Raw genomic sequence first — 19,927 nt, forward strand, 5'->3', positions numbered from 1 at the left:
AAAGAGAGTGTGTGTCAGTGTCTCTGGGAAGGTCAAAGGAGGGAGGAGAACTGTGGGGGAGGATGGATGAAAGAAGTGTGGGGGGGGAGGAGGAAGGGAGGGAGGGAAAGGGGGAGGGATAGGGAGGTCACAAAGGAGGTCAAATCTAGCGTGTCAGAGAAGAATCTCTCACCTGCCACCACATAAAAGATTTAATAGCTCAACCCCCCTCATCAGTCTAACCATGCATGTGTGTGGGTGTGTGTATGTGTGTATTTGACCACCTCATCACTCAATACAGGCCACCTACAGCTCTAGGGCTGCAGGAGTGTATGAAGTTGTACCCCATGAAAGATTCAACAGGTGAGTGTGTGTGTGTGTGTGTGTGTGTGTGTGTGTGTGGGGGGGGGGGGGTTGAGTGTATGTGTGGCTGTAGGAATGTATGAAGCTGTCTCCATTAAAGATTCAGAAGGCACACAGACGTAAGACACAAACGCTGCTAGGGGGACCCTTTTCCTTAGTCAAATGGAGAGAAAAGTGGACACTAATACACTCCTACTCAGTAATGAAGTCTGTAGTGTGTAGGTATGTGTGTGTGTGTGTGTCCATGCACACAGACTATGTATGTTAAATACCCATCATGTTTCCTTTCTTCTCTGTGTGGCCAGGTTCATATGCCAATCTCTCGCATGGCCAGCAGAGTGAGAGGTGTGAGTGTGTGAGTGAGTGCAGGGTATGAGTGCAGGTGTGTGTCTACTGTCTGACTGTATGATTGTGCGTGCAGGTGTGTGTGTACTGTATGAGTGTGTGCTTGTGAGTGCAGCTCTATGCTGTCTTTCACATGAGCAGTAGAGTGAGTCAAACATCTCTATGAATAAATAACACGCTCCTATACACGGGGGGGAACAGTGTGTGAGTGTGTGTGTGTTTCGCCTCTGGGTATTTCCTTGGAAAGGACCACACTAACACAGAGAAGAGCAGTCTGTCTATTCTAGTAGCTGTAAAGTCACATTTATAGTCTGCTTCTCGTGTGAATTTAGAGCAAATGAATTCAGTTTTCTTACTAAAAATACCACTGTATGATGGAATCTTCCAGAGGATGAAGAAAGGGCCCTGGGTTTGTCAGGTGACACTTTAGTGCCATTTAGAATCTACAACCTCTTCTCAATGTAGGTAGGGTTACCCCGAGGGCCTTACCTGAAGCAGCCAATAGCATCGGCGATGGAAGGTGGGGATAATGGAGGAGTGGACGTAGCAGCCATAGAGACACTGGAGGGGAAAGGTCAGAGGGGAGGGGAGGTCACATACACAGATAGAAGTTGCTCAGATTCCTTGTGATCAGTTTATTTCAACAAGAAGTGATGTTTGGGATTTTTATTTCATTTTCTGTCATAATACATTTACATAAACACTCAACATGGCCTGTAACATTACATTTTTTTGCTCTGTGGCAGACAGCATCAAGCTATTAGAGTAACAGTGAGACTGTCAGCTAGAAGAACAAATGGATGCAGAAGGAGTGTGCAGTACAGGCTCCTACCAACAGAGACTGCTCAAACACAAGAGAGTGCAGACAGTTGGGTTAGATTCCATTGGACGTAGAATTGTTGCAGTGATGACCTTGATAGATATCCTCTCTCTCCCCTTCCTCTCCCTCCTTCTCTTTCCATCTGTTTCTCTCTCACATACACACTAAACCCTTGCTTTGCTATTGTGTCTTTCTATTTAACTTCTTCTGTGAAGCCCCCCTTCCCCCCTCCTCTGTGTTTTGCCAAAGGCAGAGAGCATTTCCATACATTTCCATTCTCCATGAGGACAGTTTGCACCCAGGGCCCTCTCCCTTCCTCCTCCTCCCCTCACCTCCTCTCACACTCCTTCTCTCTTCTCCCATTCACAAGCTCTCTTTCCTATTCTTTGGTCTGGCTCTCTGTGTCAGAGAATGCTTGAGGGTCCTGGCAGATCACAAACTGTTGGGTTTGTTTTCATGTGTGTGCATATATACAGTAGGTGTGTGACTGTGTGTGTGTGTGTGTGTGCGTGCGTGCGTGTGTGTGTGTGTGTGTGTGTGTGGGAGATGTGGTGCATATTTTAGAATCCTCCTGGGATAAATGATCACAGTTTAATTCTTAGTCCAACTTATATTTCTTCCTCTTTCTTTCTTTCTTTCTTTCTATCTTTCTTTCTTTCCCCTATCTCCCTCATTCTGTCACATGGATGCTTGCTCCTCTCACCTCTTAGCATATTCCTGCTGAATAATCCATTTTAGAAGTGGAGCATGTGACACACACAAACACACACATACGCACACACACACACACACACACACACCACACAGACGTTGCCTTGAGACTGGATCGATACTCCTCTCTGTTCTGCTGAAGGAGGCATTGACATCATTCCTGGCCTCAGGCCAAACACACTCTTATCCTTCAGATAGAGAGAGGGAACACAGAGAGAGAGGAAGAGAGAGAGAGAGAGAGGAAGAGAGAGAGAGAGAGAGAGAGAGAGAGAGAGAGAGAGAGAGAGAGAGAGAGAGAGAGAGAGAGAGAGAGAGAGAGAGAGAGAGAGAGAGAGAGGGAGTACGTGTGCATGCGCGTGCCAAGAAGCAGCCCTCTTTTACCATCTCATCTTCTCCCTCCTCACCTCCACTCCCTGTACTTTCAACTTCATGTGATCCTCTCTGGTGGTCTTCCCATCCTTCCTCTTCTTCCAGCAGTAGCCATCCTTCCTGTACTTCACCTTCTTACGATTATACAGGATCATAGAACCATTCTGTGGCCTGAGAGAGAGAAAGGGAGTGCGAGAGAGAGAGAGAGATTCATAAATCATAAATTCAATTCATACATGATTTCAAAAAGGCTAATCCTCTGGGCACCAGAGATCTTGACTAAAACACAGAGGGTGTGAGGGCCACAGTGTAGAACATTCCTCTGGGACATCAGAAGCTGTAATCACTTATTGCTGTTCCTCTTCTGGACTTTAATGACATTATTGTTGCTCTCTCAAGCCAAGATATTTCTGGGAATCTCTCAGACACACACACACACATTCACATGCTCGCACACGTTAATATTTTAGCAGGGCGATTTATCAGCACAGCGGGAAAAATGTCCTCTCAGCTCCTATTCCATAGGCCTGTGGGGCAGCCAAACACACACACACACATGCACACACACACACACACACACACACACACTCAAAAGCACAGACACTCAGAAACACACACACACACACACACACACTGTAACAGAGCCAATGTGAGACCTACTGCTGTGAGTTCCATCCCTGAGTTCTTTGAGCTCAATGTCATACCTGGAGCTCAGCAATCAATCACTACATTACAGAAACACAGGGATGGATGTGACTGTGTTTGTGTGCGTGTGCAGATAGAAGGTGAAGGCCTCACTGCCTTATCTCCTGACAACAGAAAAAGAACAGGTCTGTTAACAATCAATAACCTCACACACACACACACACACACACACACACACACACACACACACACACACACACACACACACACATGCATAGAGTGACATGCACACTTACACACATACACACTTCTGCTTTCTGTCCTCCTGTCCTCTATCCACCTGCTATCTTCTCTCTCCCTCTTTCTGCTCTTATCCTCACATCTCTTCATTTTCTCCTATCCATTCCGTTAATTTCACCCTTTGCCTTTTCTCCTCTCTCCTTTCGTCTCTACCCCTCCCCCCTCTTCTCCTCTGCTCCCTCACCCTCCCCTCTTCCCTCCTTCTCCCTTCTGCCTTCTCCCTAGCTCCTCTTTAATCCCCCTCTAATTTTCTCCCTTCCTCTCCCCTCCCCTTCTCTCCCCTCCCCTTCTCTCCTCTCCTCTCCCCTCCTCTCCTCTCCTCTCCTCTCTTCTTCTCTTACTATGATGATCATAAATCTACATGGCCAAAGATGATGGTAATTCTGCTTTAACACATGCACTGAAATTGAATTTACTTTGAGCTGATTTTCTTTGACACCTTAAATCTGTTCTGTTTCACTGTGAGCATGTCTGTTTCTCAGTAGAGTAGAACCCCCCCTGATCAAAGCAGAGTTTAGTCTCTCTGTCTCACGGCTGTGTGAGTCATCGTAGCGCTGCTGATTCTAATTATGTTATGGAGAAGATAGATGAGAGATGTATGTGTGTGTGTGTGTGTGTGTGTGTGCACTCACATGCGTGTGTTTGCGCATGTCTGCGCACGAGTGTGTGTGTGTGTGCGTGCCCATGCGCGCGTGTCCCGCTCTACACCCAGATTCAAGCAGACATTATAAATGCTATCGATTGAAACAGCTCTGAGATGTGTGGGATATAAAAAGCTGTTCGTCAGTTCGAGCCCGTAGCAGGAGGAAGAGAGAGAAGGACATGGAAGGAGAGGAAGAAAGAGGAGAGGGGAAAGAAGACATATCAAGTGAGGGAGGGAGGGAGGTGGAGAGTGAGGGGGTGAGTGAGTGCTGTGAGTGAATGAATGAGAGGGTGGGAGGGAGGGAGGTGGAGAGTGAGGGGGTGAGTGAGGGCTGTGAGTGAATGAATGAGAGGGTGGGAGGGAGGGAGGTGGAGAGTGAGGGGGTGAATGAGGGCTGTGAGTGAATGAATGAGAGGGAGGGTGGGAGGGAGGGAGGTGGAGAGTGAGTGAGGGCTGTGAGTGAGTGAATGAATGAGAGGGAGGGTGGGAGAAAAGGAGTGAGGGAAGGTTGAAAGAGGGAGTGAAGAAGGAGGGACAGGCAGGGGTTTAAAACAGTCATTAGTTTGAGCTGATGAAGTACTTTAGAGAAAGGAGGAGTGAAGGTCACCAAGAGATTGTTTGCACAGATGCACACACACACACACACACGCACACACACACACACACATACTGCATATGGACTGAAACTGAGTAAATGATACTCAGTCAAAAAGCGGAGGATAAATCTTAAATCCAAAGGAGGATTGCCATCCTCCACATTTTAATCCAATAAGATTAACCATAATCTGTCATAATTGGCCCTAGTTGTATGGATGAATAGGATAAATCTAGCAACTGGACAACAACATCAATGTGATGGTTGAAGAATGTGAGTTTTAATGACAGTATATTCAATCCATGAACCAATCTCCAGGCTGTTCCAGGGTCAGTCCTTCACAGCTCACACACTGCAGCCTGGCACATTCACCTGTGGTTCATCTGACCTGGGGTCTGAGACTCTGCAGCACTCAGGTTCGTAAACATTCTAAATGAACCCCCTTCCTTCATTCTAATTGGAGATGTGAATATTCGATATCTGACATGTGAATTCCTGCTAACCTCTGTCTTAAACACACACTCTCTCACCGTCCATGGAAGCTGAATAATACATCACTTCTGCTCATACATTTACATTCATTAATAGCCCAGTTTTAGCTGACTAGGTCTTTCAACATTCCTTCGGTGTGTTGAACAGAACCCGTACTGAGAACAGGAATCCTGCGCGTCTAGAATATTCTGTCAGTTTAACCCTTCTGAGGCTGTCAGGCCTAGTTTTCCATCTCAGTACTGCTGGGTAGTCAGTCAGAACCTTACTCCTCACACGCTCAACACTCTTCCCTGGAGTTATACCTGTGGTTGTGTGTGTGTGTGTGTGTGTGCGGGTGTGAGATAGAGAGAGGGTCTTACCTGGTCTTCGGTGATGTGGTTAGCCATTCATCATGTTTCTCAAATGTAATCAGGTACGCTGCAATTTCCTGAGAAAAGAGAGAAAGAGATGTTAGGTCCTAGTACAGCAACTGTGTGTGTGTTTGTGTGTGTGACAGAGGTTGAACATTCAGAAGACATTTCAGATGACCTGCTGATGACCACAGACAGTCTGCCATTCTCTTATCGCCATGGCGATGCTTAGGTGCCTGCTTGGCCACAGAGCAGTCAGGAAACAGATTAGAGACCCCCTGTGGGGCCATGACCAATCAGGATAACCAATCAACCCCCTCCATGTGCCCCTGTCTAGAGCACATCAACTGTAAGGATGTGCACACACACACACACACACAATTCCACTCGCTTGCGGTACACAGGGGAGATATTCTGGGCTGAGTGTGTATGCTGATAGAGGGAAAGTTCACTCTGAGAGTTTCACTCCAGATAAAACTCACACTCCACTTGATCTAACCCAGCACCAACGTTCTCGCCTCTTCCTCCTCCACTCTCTTCTCCTCCCCTCTCTCGTCCCTGGTTTCCAACCCTCCCTGATCCTCTCTCGCTCCTCTCCTCTCTGCCTCTCTTCCCAAACGCGGAAGCGTGAAAGGCAGAGGTGAAACAACACAAGAGCAGTCCTCAGAGGAAGAGTCCTTAGAACAAGGCAGGCACTGTACAAGAGACGTGCAAAAGCACACACACACACACCCAGCCTACACACACACACACACAAACACACGCACACACCCATCCTACACACACACACACACACACACACACACACACACCCAGCCTACACACACACCCAGCCTACACACACACACACACACACACACGCACACCCAGCCTACACACACACACACACTCCCAGCTTACACACACACACACACACACCCAGCCTACACACACACATACACACACACAGGCAGCCACACATGCAAACAAGTAAATAAACAAATGCACTCCAGTTCATTTTCTGCCACCACACTTTCCATCATTCTTTAACCCCTGTCTCTTTCACTGAAACATTTCTCTTGTCTCCCCCACCCTTGTTGTTCAACACTAAGACATGTAAATTGTCCCTTCTAACACCATCAGTGTTTGAAATAAACCTGAAAGCAGCACTGAAGCAAACACCAACACCGCTTCACTTTCATCAGTCCAAAGGAGAACTCACTAGAGAAGGAACCACAGAGAACCCAAACACACCCACGCGCTCTCTCTCTCTCTCTCTCTCTCTCTCTCTCTCTCTCTGTCTCTCTCTCTCCTTCTCTGTCTCAATCTCTCTCTCTCTCTCTCTCTCTCTCTCTCTCCCTGTCTCTCTCTCTCCTTCTCTGTCTCAATCTCTCTCTCTCTCTCTCTCTCTCTCTCTCTCTCTCTCTCTCTCCCTGTCTCTCTCTCGTTCTCTGTCTTCCTCTCTCTCTCTCTCTCTCTCTCTCTCTCTCTGTCCTTCTTTCTTTCGCGCTTTCTCATTAGAGAGAGCCGTATTCTCATGTCAACACCAAAAGAGAGTCATAATGACAGACCAGCATATTATAGAGAGAGGGGGAGGGACAGACAGACACACAGAGAGAGAGAGAGAGACAGAAGGGGAGAGAGAGAGAGAGAGAGAGAGAGGGAGAAGGGGAGAGAGAGAGAGAGAGAGAGAGAGAGAGAGAGAGAGGGGGGATGGAGAGAGAGAGGGATGGAGGGTGACAAAGAGAGAGAGAGAGAAAGAGGAGGAGAAGGACAGAAAGAGAAGGAGAGGGAGGAAACCAATTCTGCTAAGTGCAAGGTCTCCAGCTGCTCCCTCACCTCTCTCTCTCTCTGTGTGTTTGTGTGTGTGTGTGTACATAAGTGCCCATGTGAGAGTGTGGCCACTTGTTTATGAACCTAGCCTTCCATCACACCCTCCTCTCCCAGTAATTGTCAATGGAGATGCTCAAAACCAGGCTTGTGTGGAGAGAGGAGCGAGGAGGACAGCATGGCGTCCGACAGCGCCCATAAAACACTGTCTGCTCCACGTCTAGCAGGGCTGCTCACCTGGGCCAGAGACTTCCACCTCCCCAGGGTGTGCTCAGGCACCAACACACCCTCCATCTCATTCATGTATTCATCTATTCATTAGCTGAGTCAAGCAGCCTCTGCGCCTCCCCAGCCTCTCCTCCCCAGCCTCTCCTCCCCAGCCTCTCCTCCCCAGCCTCTCCTCCCCAGCCTCTCCTTCCCAGCCTCTCCTCCCCAGCCTCTCCTCCCCAGCCTCTCCTCCCCAGCCTCTCCTCCCCAGCCTCTCCTCCCCAGCCCTGTCTCACCAACACCGCCTCCCCAGAGCACCATGAGAGCGAGTTGAGAGGGAGGAGGGAGAATGACAAGGGGGAGGGGGAGATTAAGAGAGGGAGATAGGGATGGAGGGGTGGAAGAGGAAGACTGCAATTAAAGGCCTGCCCCATAAGAGCCATTAAACAGGAGAAACAGAGGCGTCAGCTGAAACGGCAGCTTGACACACACACACCCACACACACACACACACACACGCTATGGCTACTTAGACACACACAGACACACACACACACATGCTATGGCTACTTAGACACACACGCACAGTACGGCTACATAGTCACACACACACACATACACACACACACTATGGCTACAGAGACAGACAGACACACACACACACACACTATAGCTATATAGACTGACACACATACACCCAAACTTAGGTGTGAAAAGTGTGATTGTGAAGGTCGATTCTCAGGAAGTCTGTCCCCACGGAAACCATGATGGAATGCTCTGAGCAAACCATGCGACACACTGACCCGCCAGGAATACAGTGTGTGTGTGTGTGTGTGTGTGTGTAGAACAGTGGCACAGACAGGGACAGGTGTCTTGGTCCTCCCCTGGGATCTACTCCAGAAACCCAGACAGAGCGTGTCTCTGTGAATCCTGATTGGACAGTTCAACACACACAGGCATACCACTTCTAACACACACACTTTGCATGCTCAGATTCAGCTCTCATACGTACAGTACAAACACACAAAGTATACCCACCAGCATACACACAAACACACACACACACAAACATTACCAAGATGATCTAATATTTTACAGGGGGAAATTCATGTCCTACCCTGTCTTATCCTGTCCTACCCTGTCCTACCCTGTCTTATCATGTCCTGCCCTCCTGCCCTGTCCTGTCCTCCTGGCCTGCCCTGTCCTCCTGTCCTGCCCTGCCCTGCCCTGTCCTCCTGTCCTGCCCTGCCCTGCCCTGTCCTCCTGTCCTGCCCTGTCCTCCTGTCCTGTCCTCCTGCCCTGCGCTGCCCTCCTGTCCTGTCCTGTCCTCCTGTCCTGCCCTGTCCTGTCCTCCTGCCCTCCTGCCCTGCCCTGTTCCATTCTGGTCTGTTTTGTTTCGTTCTGTTGGGTCTGGGTCTGTCTACCATCATCCATGTTGACAGAAGTGTGAGAGATGTGTTGAAGGAATAACAGAGCAGGGAGGTTGAGTGGGAAGATGGATGGGAGCTGGAGCAGCAGTTAGGGAAATACAACTCCCACTCACTCACGCATCACTGAGACTGTCTCGCTCCAAGACTTGGGGACAATGTCACACACACACACACACACACACAGACACACGCTTACAAACATACTCCTGTGGGACAGAGCAGGGGGAGTCAGCAACACTGACACAGACTCAGCTAGGGGGGGTTCCCAGAGGGCCATCTCACAGAAGGGCCTCAAGGGCCTGGCCGGCAGGCACGAAGTGAGGTGCGTGTGTGTGTGTGTGTGTGTGTGTGTGTGTGTGTGTGGACTTGAAGAAACAAATGAGGAAGAAATACTGACAGGCAGCTACTAGTGAAGACCATGCCATGTCTGTGTCTTCCAGGAACTGCAACTAGAACTGTCAGGTCAATTTACAGTCCATCCAGAGACATCCAGCGGCTAGGTTCTCCACTCAACACCTACAGAGCTGTATTCTCTACTAAACCCTTGCAGTACAGGGTTCTTTACCCTATGTCTGTCTAAGACTGACAGAATAAGAACAACATGCTTCAGAATACCAACACTACCTAATACAGCTGGTTAGAGCTGTTTCCATGCCAACTGTTGCAAAGCCCCTTATCTGAATTCTTCAGACAGACACACAGACAGCCAAACGCCCCCTCCCCCAACACACAGACAAACAACACACACCTACAGACACCCGCAGCCAAACAGACTGAAGACAGACAGGCCGACAGACCAACACACAGACAGAACCAAGACAGACAGACAGAGACAGACAGACAGACAGACAGACAGACAGGCCGACAGACCAACACACAGACAGAACCAAGAGCGACAGACAGACAGTGCTGGTCTGCTATTGGAGGACAAGGTATGACCTTCAGGAGGACCAGGAGGAAGCAGCCCATCAGGAGAAGACCCATCTGTCACATCCATCTCTGTCAACCTGGCACTCAGAGAGCATTTGGACGCACATGCACACACTGAAACACACACATCCATGCCTGGTCACATCCCCTCCGTGTCTGTGAGGAGATGCTGTCTCTGGTGGGCTTCCTGTGACTGACTGCTTCATAAAGAGAAGAGAGAGAAACTCTCCTCTCCATCCCTCACTGTCTCTGACTATTTATTTATTTTCTCTCTCTATCACTATGTAACGCCATACGGCTGTCATCTGTCAATCTCCAGCTTGAGTCTAGACCCCAGACGTCTAGACACAAACAGCGTTGCAAACTCAAGCTGAGAATTAACCCTAACAACACTCACACATAGACATATTACTACCGAATAAACTTTTTGCGGAACTCAATCTTCAGTCTTTTCTCTTTTCACCTGGTTCACTGCTCCTTTACTCTGCCTATCTCTATCTGTTTCTGACTCTTTTTTTGCAATTGTGGAGACAGACCTTTTTCCTCTCTCTCTCTCTCTCTCTCTCTCTCTCTCTCTCTCTCTCTCTCTCTCTCTCTCTCTCTCTCTCTTTCTCTCTCTTTCTCTCTCTCTCTCTCTCTCTCTCTGTAGGGGGCCTAATACATCAAAGACACCAACAGGTGTTGACGTCTAACACAATGTGAGGACCCCGCTGAGCAAGGGCGTCTTGAATAATGCCTGACAGACAGTCTCTTTAAAAAACTGCCATAAAGTTCTCAGTGAGTCGCACACATACACATACACACAAACACGCACACAGACTGAATCCCGATAGCTTATTTGGACATGCCTTTATTGTATCACTAACAGGTGATGGTATCTCACCACATCACATCCTATTCTACAGTACACCACAGTACACAGTCAAATAGCTTCAATCAAAACAAGGACCAAAATGAACATGGAAAATCTGTCATGAAGCTCCAATGCTCCTCCTCCATGTCTCGCACATATCCTGCAGGTTTTAATACCAGAACAAAAGCCCTGAGGTCTCTCATTGACCTATTACTGTATCATCTAAATCTACTTTGATTCTTGCTGTTACAAGTCTTCTGAAAACAGATTTAGCTTTAGAGAAGAGACAAAAGGGAGAGACAGACAGACAGAGAGAGACATAGAGAGAGAGATAGAGAGACATATACATAGAGAGAGAGAGAGACATAGAGAGACATAGAGAGAGGGTCTGGGGGTAGGAAAGCTTTGATACCTCCACAGGAACCATGTTAATCATTAGCGTGTGTGACTGATTCAACCCTCTCTGGTCTGGCTCTACTGCTGGTATTGTTTTTGTTATTGGAATTATTTCTGTTTCATGCTAATGAGTGTGTTTGTGTGTGTATCTGCACGTGTATGTGTGTGTGGGTGTGCATGTGTGTTCCTTCTTGCCAGCATAAACACTTGTTGTTTACAACAAGACATAAATTGGCATCCTGTCAGTCAGCTTCTCTCTATCTCTTCTGACTCTCCATCTGCCCCCATCTCAAGCTCTCTCTCTCTCTCTCTCTCTCTCTCTCTCTCTCTCTCTCTCTCTCTCTCTCTCTCTCTCTCTCTCTCTCTCTCTCTCTCTCTCTCTCTGTCTCTCTGTCTCTCTCGTTTCTCCCCTTCTCTAGCTAACTCTGTATTGTATCTGCCTCTCTTTACCTCTCTCTTTCTCCCTCTTTCTCGCTAGCTCTTTTCCTCTCCTTCACTTTCTCCTTTCTCTCTCTCTCCCTCTCTCCGTCTCTATGCTGGTGAGCTTTCCTCCCTGGTTCAGCCCTATCTCATTACCATATTCTAATTACATTCGTTAAGGGGAGGTTTTGGGAGTTTAATGAATACATTTGAAAGAGGGGTCTCTGTGGTGATCCTCAGGTTTGCCTCCTATCCAACCGAATAATAGATGTGTGTGTGTGTGGCACATTTCATCAGCATCTATTACAGCGTGATTTCGTTGTTGAAGTTCCCACCAGAAGCAAAGTGAGTCATCTGTCAATGTTCATGTTGAACAATTCAGCTTCTCTTTGCAAATCCATTCAGAATAATTTTTGTCACAAGCAATAAAGATTTCATGTTATTTGTCATTTTTTAGGATAGGAGATGTTTGAAAGATTTGGGCATACATATTTGACTTAAACATCAAAGAGACCCAGGGAGGAACTTAGACAGCTCTCATTTCAAATATTAGTCTGAAAATTGTCCACAACTTTAATTTCACCTCATCTACAGGCTCCTGATATGAATTTTCCATCCTATGACTGTGAGAGGAACAGCTGCTCCGTTGACTAGAAACATTGGTCAACCAGGACACTGCCAAAAGCATTATCATTAACTCTGGTTGTTTTAGTGAGAGACTTTACTCTGTAAAAGCCTCCAGTCCTGCATACAGTCAGGCACCTAGACCATGTATCCACCAACCATCTCTAGGAAGGAGTTCCGTTTTATTCATAGACTCGCGTTGGGTGAACTGCAAGTGAGACATGCAAGTTTAACTAGCACATTAGGATAGGCTCTGTCCAACACTGCTGTGAACCGCTCAGTTCTACCTTGGTTCTTTCTACTGGTCCATGTCAATGAGCAGAGCAGGGCAGAGACAGAGGCCTGCTGTGAGAGGAGACCTGGTGGAAGAGGAGAGATGACTGGCTAGAGGGGAAATAGATTGGTGCATTGCAACTAAGGTAGTTTTTAGACTAATGACTCACAGATACTTGGGGCTAATGCAAATGCAAATACACAAAACACACACGCACATGCATGCACACACACGCACACACACACATGCCCACAGACACACGCTCTATCCGCCCCCTCTTTTAATCCCCCGAGAATCAGTGAGATTTGATTAGGGTGACTTTTACAGACACACACTCCACATGAGAGCAGACATTCCATTCATCAGAGAAAGAGACACAGAGAGAGTGAGAGACACAGAGAGAGAGACAGAGAGACAGAGAGAAAGAGAGAGTAACAGAGAGAGAGAAAGAGTTTGTGTACAATAGCACAGCAGCTCTAGGGAACAAACGATTCTCAGGAATCCTCTCTAAGCTGAAGACCACGACACACCCAAATACAAGACAAGGCAACAGAACAGTTAGTTCAAATTTAAAGAGAATGTGTCCCATGGTTCCAGAGCACAGCAGGGCCTTCTCCACACAGCAGGGGGCTCCACCTGCTTCTGCGTGGGGACTGGCTCTGCTCAGACAGCTAGACTGCTGCTTGTCCACCACCTGAATGGAAGGCCAGCCAGGAGTGAGATCGCTGTCAACAAGACCCAGACAGAGGGAGCCGTGAGATCGCTGTCAACAAGACCCAGACAGAGGGAGCCCCGCACACACATCCCCTCGCTTCAATACTTAACATCTTTGAAACCCTTGTTTAAAATAGGTTTGTGTCAAATTACGCACTGCAAGACAAATGGTGCTTCTGTGAGGATGGTGAGAAAATAGAATGTATGGTATGTGGGTGTTGCCATGGTTGTGACAGAGGAGGGGGGGCTGGGTAGCCCAGTGGCCTGGTTTCCACACATCGCCCCAGACCCTTAATGGCAACATGAATTACAGTACCTCTACTGGTAGAGTCTCCGCTGAGATGTTATTGGACTGGACAGCTATCAGATCTCCTGGACCCTTCTACTAGGCTAGTAGCCTCTGTTACAAAATCAGGGTTCAAATACTATTTGAAATCTATTCAATCATGACCTGGATCAGTGTCAGGTGGGGGGGGGGGCAGGGGGTTCTGTATTTTATATCTTCCCATTTGTTTTATTCTGCCAGATAAGCACAGATTAAAATACGAGGGAGAGAGAGAGAGATACAGAGAGAGAGAGATACAGAGAGAGAGAGATACAGAGAGAGAGAGAGAGAGAGAGAGAGAGAGAGAGAGAGAGAGAGAGGGGGGGGGGGGGGGGACAGAAAGCTCAGCTGAAAAGCCTAGAGGACTAATTAGTGATTATGACTTGGCTCTCTCCAAACATGAAATATTTCTCAAACCCAAAGACAGAGGAATGATTAAAAATAAAAGAATATGAATCACACACATAGAACTGTGAAACTCCCCTCTGGTGGTGTGTGTGTTTGTGTGCGTGTTAGTATGTGTGTGTTTGTGTGTGAGTGTGTTTCTTGGCTTGTCTGGCCCTCATTAAACCATACTTTACTTTACGTAAATGGCAATGGCACAAGGCTCAATGTCAACGAGAGAGGTTACAGCCACAGGCAGGCCCGGGGATAACACACACACACATTCCAAACACCAACACGGATATACACAACCACAATCAAACAAACAGCACACTTATTTGAAATGCATTTCAGTGAGTTTCAATTGCCTGCTTTTGCCTTTGTTCAGATGGAACTGAAATAGAAAATATCAGCAACTCCCACCCTGCAACAATGTCAGATGGACTAATCACAGTGAAGAAACATTCAAGGGCATCTTTGAACTCTAACTGCGCTTGCTCTACCTAACACTGACTTTAAGAAAATCTGATACCAGTGTACCAGTGACCACTAACATTAGAGAGTCTGCCAGCATGTTCCCTGCTGCCTCTCATTGGAACAACTAATGTTACATGTAAGCAAGTGGGCGAGAAAACCGGAAAAAAAGAGAAGGAGAAAAAGAGGGACGGTGGGAAGGAGGGAGCGGGACAAAAGGAAAGAGAAAGGCTGAAAGAGAGGAGGGAGGAGAGGGAACAGTAATGACACACACTGCTCTGACTCAATCAGCAAAGTCAATTAGCGCTAATTAAAAGAGTCACCACAGCAAGCGCTCGTTAGAAGGAGAAACAGCAGCACTTTCACCTATCCATACACACACACACACCAGAGGAAACCCATGTGTGCGCGCGTGCGTGCGTCTGGGCGCGCGCGTGCGTGTCTACGTGGGGATGTGTGTGTGGAGTTTAGGCTAAATAAAGGACGTGGAGGCTGATAGATGACATGCCCAGTTAGATCCCTGAGGCCAGCTCCAGATGAAGGCGTTGCTGTCACGTCGGTTTGGCAGAGCAGTGACAGAGGAGCAGGCCACAGCCCATCACATCAGTCAGCCAGGAGACACGTTGCGTGTTCTCCCACCATCATGGACTGCACTGGACCACACGTGTGTCCCATGTAAAAGACACATGATTACCATGCATCTGGAGATACACGATGTCCTCAATCTGTTACTATGGGAACCTTCTGCCTTCAACTCCGCATCTAATGGACTTCACAGTTGCACAGATAGGGGCGTGTGTGTGTGTATGTGTGTGTAGTTTGTTGACCATGCTTGTGTGTCCTTTTGATCAGGCGCTGGTTCACACAATCATGTAAATATCACACAGCGCCTCAGCTAGTCATGCGTGTGTGAAATATCAAACAGACTGCAGCTTCTGGACAGACGCCATCGTTTTCCAAGTTAATCTTTAACGTTTCTGCACAAATGATATAACATTACAATTGCTGTACCCTGAACCTGGGTATATGTCAGAGTTAGTTTAGTCATTGTGCGAGAGCTATTGTATAGCCCATTACTATGGGCACCTCATACACCCCCAATCTATTATTGAACAAAAGCCTCACACCTCTGTTCAGCCCTACGGGAAGAAATCCATCCCTCCATCCCCGAATAATTTCACACATCAGTGGATACACAACAGAGGGAGAGAAGGATTGAAGGGAGGGAACGAGACAAGGGAGGAGGAGGAGTGGAAGGAGAGAGGGAGGAGGGAAGGAGAGAGCAGGGGGTTCCAGCTCAGCGCTCAGCAGAGGCTAAGGTGCTGAGGGGAACCAACCATGACAAAACAGAGGTCAGAAGATCATATGCACTGCCCCCCCCCCCCCCCCTCCACACACACGCACACACGCACGGGTGAGAATGAGGATATAGGATATCAGATTGAGACTGAGAGGGATTAAGTCTGTGCTAATCAGTCATCCTAATCCTGACACACCACAGTAATCTCACACACATACACACACACCCACCCAAACAACTTAATCCAGCTGCTGAACATTTAGCATGCTGTGACGCCCAGACTTTCCAGAGCAGCGAGAGACTCTGATGACACACACGCACCCCCTGTTACTTTCGCTTTCACACACACAAACAGAAACACGAAAACAAACACACACATTCAGCCGTGATAGAAATCACTGGGTGCGTGTGAGAGACAGCCTGTCGATAAATCATTGCCATGCTGTATTACCACCATTTAGAGCCATGCTGACTTATGGAACAACACACACACACCCTGTTAAAACAGACTTCCCATTAAAAGACAGAGGAGAAGCAGACACAATGGAGTATTTAAGTATGCAGGAAACTTCATGCCTCGGTGGATGAGGAGCTTTGAAGGAATCCGCTCAGGGACACCCAACCTCTCCCTGAACTGAGACTGCACTCCATCATCCACCGGAGAGAGGGAGGAGAGTGGGAAGAGAGAGGGAGGAGAGGAAGGAAGGACAGGAGAGGACAGAGAGAAAGAGATAGTCAAAGAGAGAGAGAGGGGGAGAGAGAGGGAGAAAGAAGAGAGAGTCAGAGAGAGAGAAGGAGGAAGAAAGGAAGACAGGAAGAAACAAAGAAAGGTAGAGATGCAGAGATGTTGTGTCTGTCAACGAGCTCTCACTCCTGTGCTTTCAGCCCACAGACCCGAGATGGGAGAGATCACACATTACTTTTAACTCTGAACAACACACATACACGCACACACACGCACACACTCCAAGTGAACACATTGTTCCATATACTGCATGCTTAACTCCCTATATGACCTTCGTTGAGATGGATTGTATGAAAAATGTAATGGCTGTCCTAAGGAAAAAACCATAAGACAAATCAGCTATACATTGCATAACAATATAGAGCTTGGTAATCAATAACCCACACAAACTCACATCTACACACTCAAGCCCACATACATAACACACAAACGTAAACATAATGCATCGCATACACACACACAGGCAAATACCCGCACAGCAAAATAACAACCAAAACCAAATATCATCTCAATGTATTCCACATAGGTCAGTGATCTTCCCAAAGACCAGAATACACTGAAATGACTAAAATGACTAAATGACTAAATGTAAATACAATTCTTGGACAAAAAGAAAAATCATTGTACAAAAATCCAGTTCCACATCAAGTACTAGCTGGATCCTGGATCCTAGCCCCTAGATCCCTAGGGTTTTCTAATTCTCTGGGGAGAGGGGTGGGGTGGGGGGTGGGAGAGGTGGTGGGGCGGGGGTAGGAGGGCCTCTCACCTCATTGGTGTTCCAGCGGTGGCGCTCCTTGGGCAGGGAGGAACATTTGGGTAAACACTCCAGCAGCTTCTTGGGAAGGTAGATCTTCAGCTGGCCAGGCTCACCTGGGGGAGAGACGGGGGGGAGAGGTGGAGAGGACAGCGTGAGGCGGGTCTGGGGCCGTCCATTGCGTGCCTCTTCCTTTCGTGCGAAAGTGATGAGGATTGTGAGACAAAAAGAGCTCTGGAACAGAACACGCTGTACTGTACAGCACTCATTAAGGAGTTGAGCAGTGGGGACTGGTGGCTTGTGTTTCCTGAAGCTCAGAGGGACACACTACTGTGCTGCTTTGGTCTAGATGTTCCCACACTTACTAATCCTGGGTGAGCTCACGCAAGCACAGAGCTGGCGTATTGGGACAAGGAGAGGGAGAAACCAAGCGTGTGTGTCTGTGTGCGTGTCTGTGTGCCTGTCTGTGTGTCTGTGTGTGTGTGTGCCTGTCTGTGTGTCTGTGTGCGTGTCTGTGTGCCTGTCTGTGTGTCTGTGTGCGTGTCTGTGTGCCTGTCTGTGTGTCTGTGTGCGTGTCTGTGTGCCTGTCTGTGTGTCTGTGTGTGTGTGTGTGTTGTGTTCATGCGCGTGGTTCAGAATAGAAGGCAAGAGAGAGCACTCTGAGGTTATTGATAAGCGTTTGAGGGCGTCCACTCATGCCTCTCTGGGGGAGATGGGATTTATGCTGTACCTGCTGAAAGGAGCGAAGGGGGAGAGGGAAAAGGGAGAGATGAAAGAAGGGATAGGCAGATAGTTGGAGGACCACGGGTCTACAAAGGAAGATACGGTGAAGGTGGAAGAGGGAGTGAGATACAAGGCTCCAGAAGACCAGGATGGGCGTGATTGTGTGTGTGTGTTGGCGAGTGTGAGCGTGCGTGTTACTTGAAGTGTGTTCAGGCACGTATTCTCACCCTAATCAATTCTGCATGTATTAATAGAAGGCCTGAGAAGACAGAATTTCAAACAGCTGAATGGTGCAGCTTAGTTAAACAGCTGAATGGTGCAGCTTAGTTAAAGCCTAATTTCTTATTTAGCAGCACTCCAGAGCCTCTGCTATGAATGCCAATGCCAAGTGTTTTAAACCAACAGACCCTAACCCCCCTGCCCCCTCTCTCCTACCAGCACCAGCACCCATTCCCCCTCACCCCAGCCCCCACACCCAGCCCCCACACCCAGCCCCCACACCCAGCCTCCACACCCAGCCCCCACACTCAGCCTCCACACCCAGCCCCCACACCCAGCCCCCACACCCAGCCCCCACACCCAGCCTCCACACCCAGCCCCCACACTCAGCCTCCACACCCAGCCCCCACACCCAGCCCCCACACGTAGCCCCCACACCCAGCCCCCACACCCAGCCTCCACACCCAGCCCCCACACCCAGCCCCCACACCCAGCCTCTACACCCAGCCCCCACACCCAGCCCCCACACCCAGCCTCTACACCCAGCCCCCACACCCAGCCCCCACACCCAGCCCCCACACCTAGCCCCCAGCCCCCACACCCAGCCCCCAGCCCCCACACCCAGCCCCCAGCCCCCACACCCCGGTTCCCGCCCTGGCCTGATCCCACCAGCGTCCCCAATGTCCAACTGCTGATCTGAGGAATTCTCATCAGGCCTTGCCTTTGAAATACACCACATCAACCACTTCAAACAAGCCTGTCACACATAGATGTGCGAGCATATACACTTTCCCAGACAAAGATACACACACAGTTATACACACCCGCACGCACACAGTCGTTCAAATGCTTCATGATAAGGGGGCATGTCTCAGCTTTTAAACAGGCAGTGTAGGGCTTAAACTAGCGACCTTGACAAAAGCTGGGACTCCCTATTCAGCCGATTCAACTGTTATCATACAAGTCACCCAATGAAATTGCAAAACATTGAATGTGTTGTTCCTCAAACAATTTATGTAGATGCTTTCAGGCACATCACCTCTAAGCAAAAACTCAAACTTAATTTTTTATAGATCGATGTGGAAAATTAGTTTCAGTATCAAACTACTTCAAATTAGGTTTAAAAAATCACAGTGAAGTCAGGCCTCCAAAAGTTGATTAATATTTTACCTCATGAAACTGTCATCTCCATATTTAACGCAGAAACAACCCAATACCCTGGTGAGATGACTGTCAGTTAATTATAAAACTCTCTTCAATAAAGAGAGAGAAATGCTCCAAATGCAACTCTTAACTCTCCCAATACTGATATTAGAGAGTGTCTGGGGAAATTTCCCATTTTCCCCCTTTTCCGAATAAAATTAATGTGACAGAAAGAAAGGCTCATTGCACAGCAGCTAGATAGAGATGAGATGGGAGGAAAGAAGAGAGATGGAGGGGAGGGGGGAAAGTGAGAGACAGGAGAGAGAGAGAGAGAGAGAGAGAGAGAGAGAGGGAGGGAGGGAGGAAGAGAAGAATGCGGGTGAACTGAATACTAAGGGGAGAAAGAGAGGGAGAGCAATGGAAGCAGTAACTAGAGAGAGAGAGAGAGAGAGAGAGACAGAGAGAGAGAGACAGAGAGAGGGATGGAGAGGGAGATGGAGAGAGGAAGAGAAGGATGGGTGTGCATACTAATTCATCATTCTGCTGATAAACTTTTCCTCCAGTAATCCTCAGCTGGGACGTGAGAACAGA

The 19,927-nt window shown here is 48.2% G+C and overlaps 1 protein-coding gene across 1 annotated transcript in view; it reads right to left on the reverse strand.

The window, feature by feature from the left end:
* LOC136945244 (calmodulin-binding transcription activator 1-like) overlaps nt 1-19,927 on the reverse strand; it is a 34,583-nt gene that overhangs the window by 11,289 nt on the left and 3,367 nt on the right. The window contains exons 3-6 of the mRNA XM_067238992.1: nt 17,264-17,367; nt 5,622-5,689; nt 2,623-2,758; nt 1,177-1,248 (exon numbers count right to left, since the gene is read on the reverse strand). Of these exons, the coding sequence (XP_067095093.1) occupies nt 1,177-1,248; nt 2,623-2,758; nt 5,622-5,689; nt 17,264-17,367 (380 nt within the window). The remainder of the gene's footprint in view (nt 1-1,176; nt 1,249-2,622; nt 2,759-5,621; nt 5,690-17,263; nt 17,368-19,927) is intronic.

The sequence above is a fragment of the Osmerus mordax genome, chromosome 1, assembly GCF_038355195.1.
Source record: "Osmerus mordax isolate fOsmMor3 chromosome 1, fOsmMor3.pri, whole genome shotgun sequence".
In the NCBI taxonomy this organism is placed as follows: Eukaryota; Metazoa; Chordata; class Actinopteri; order Osmeriformes; family Osmeridae; genus Osmerus; species Osmerus mordax.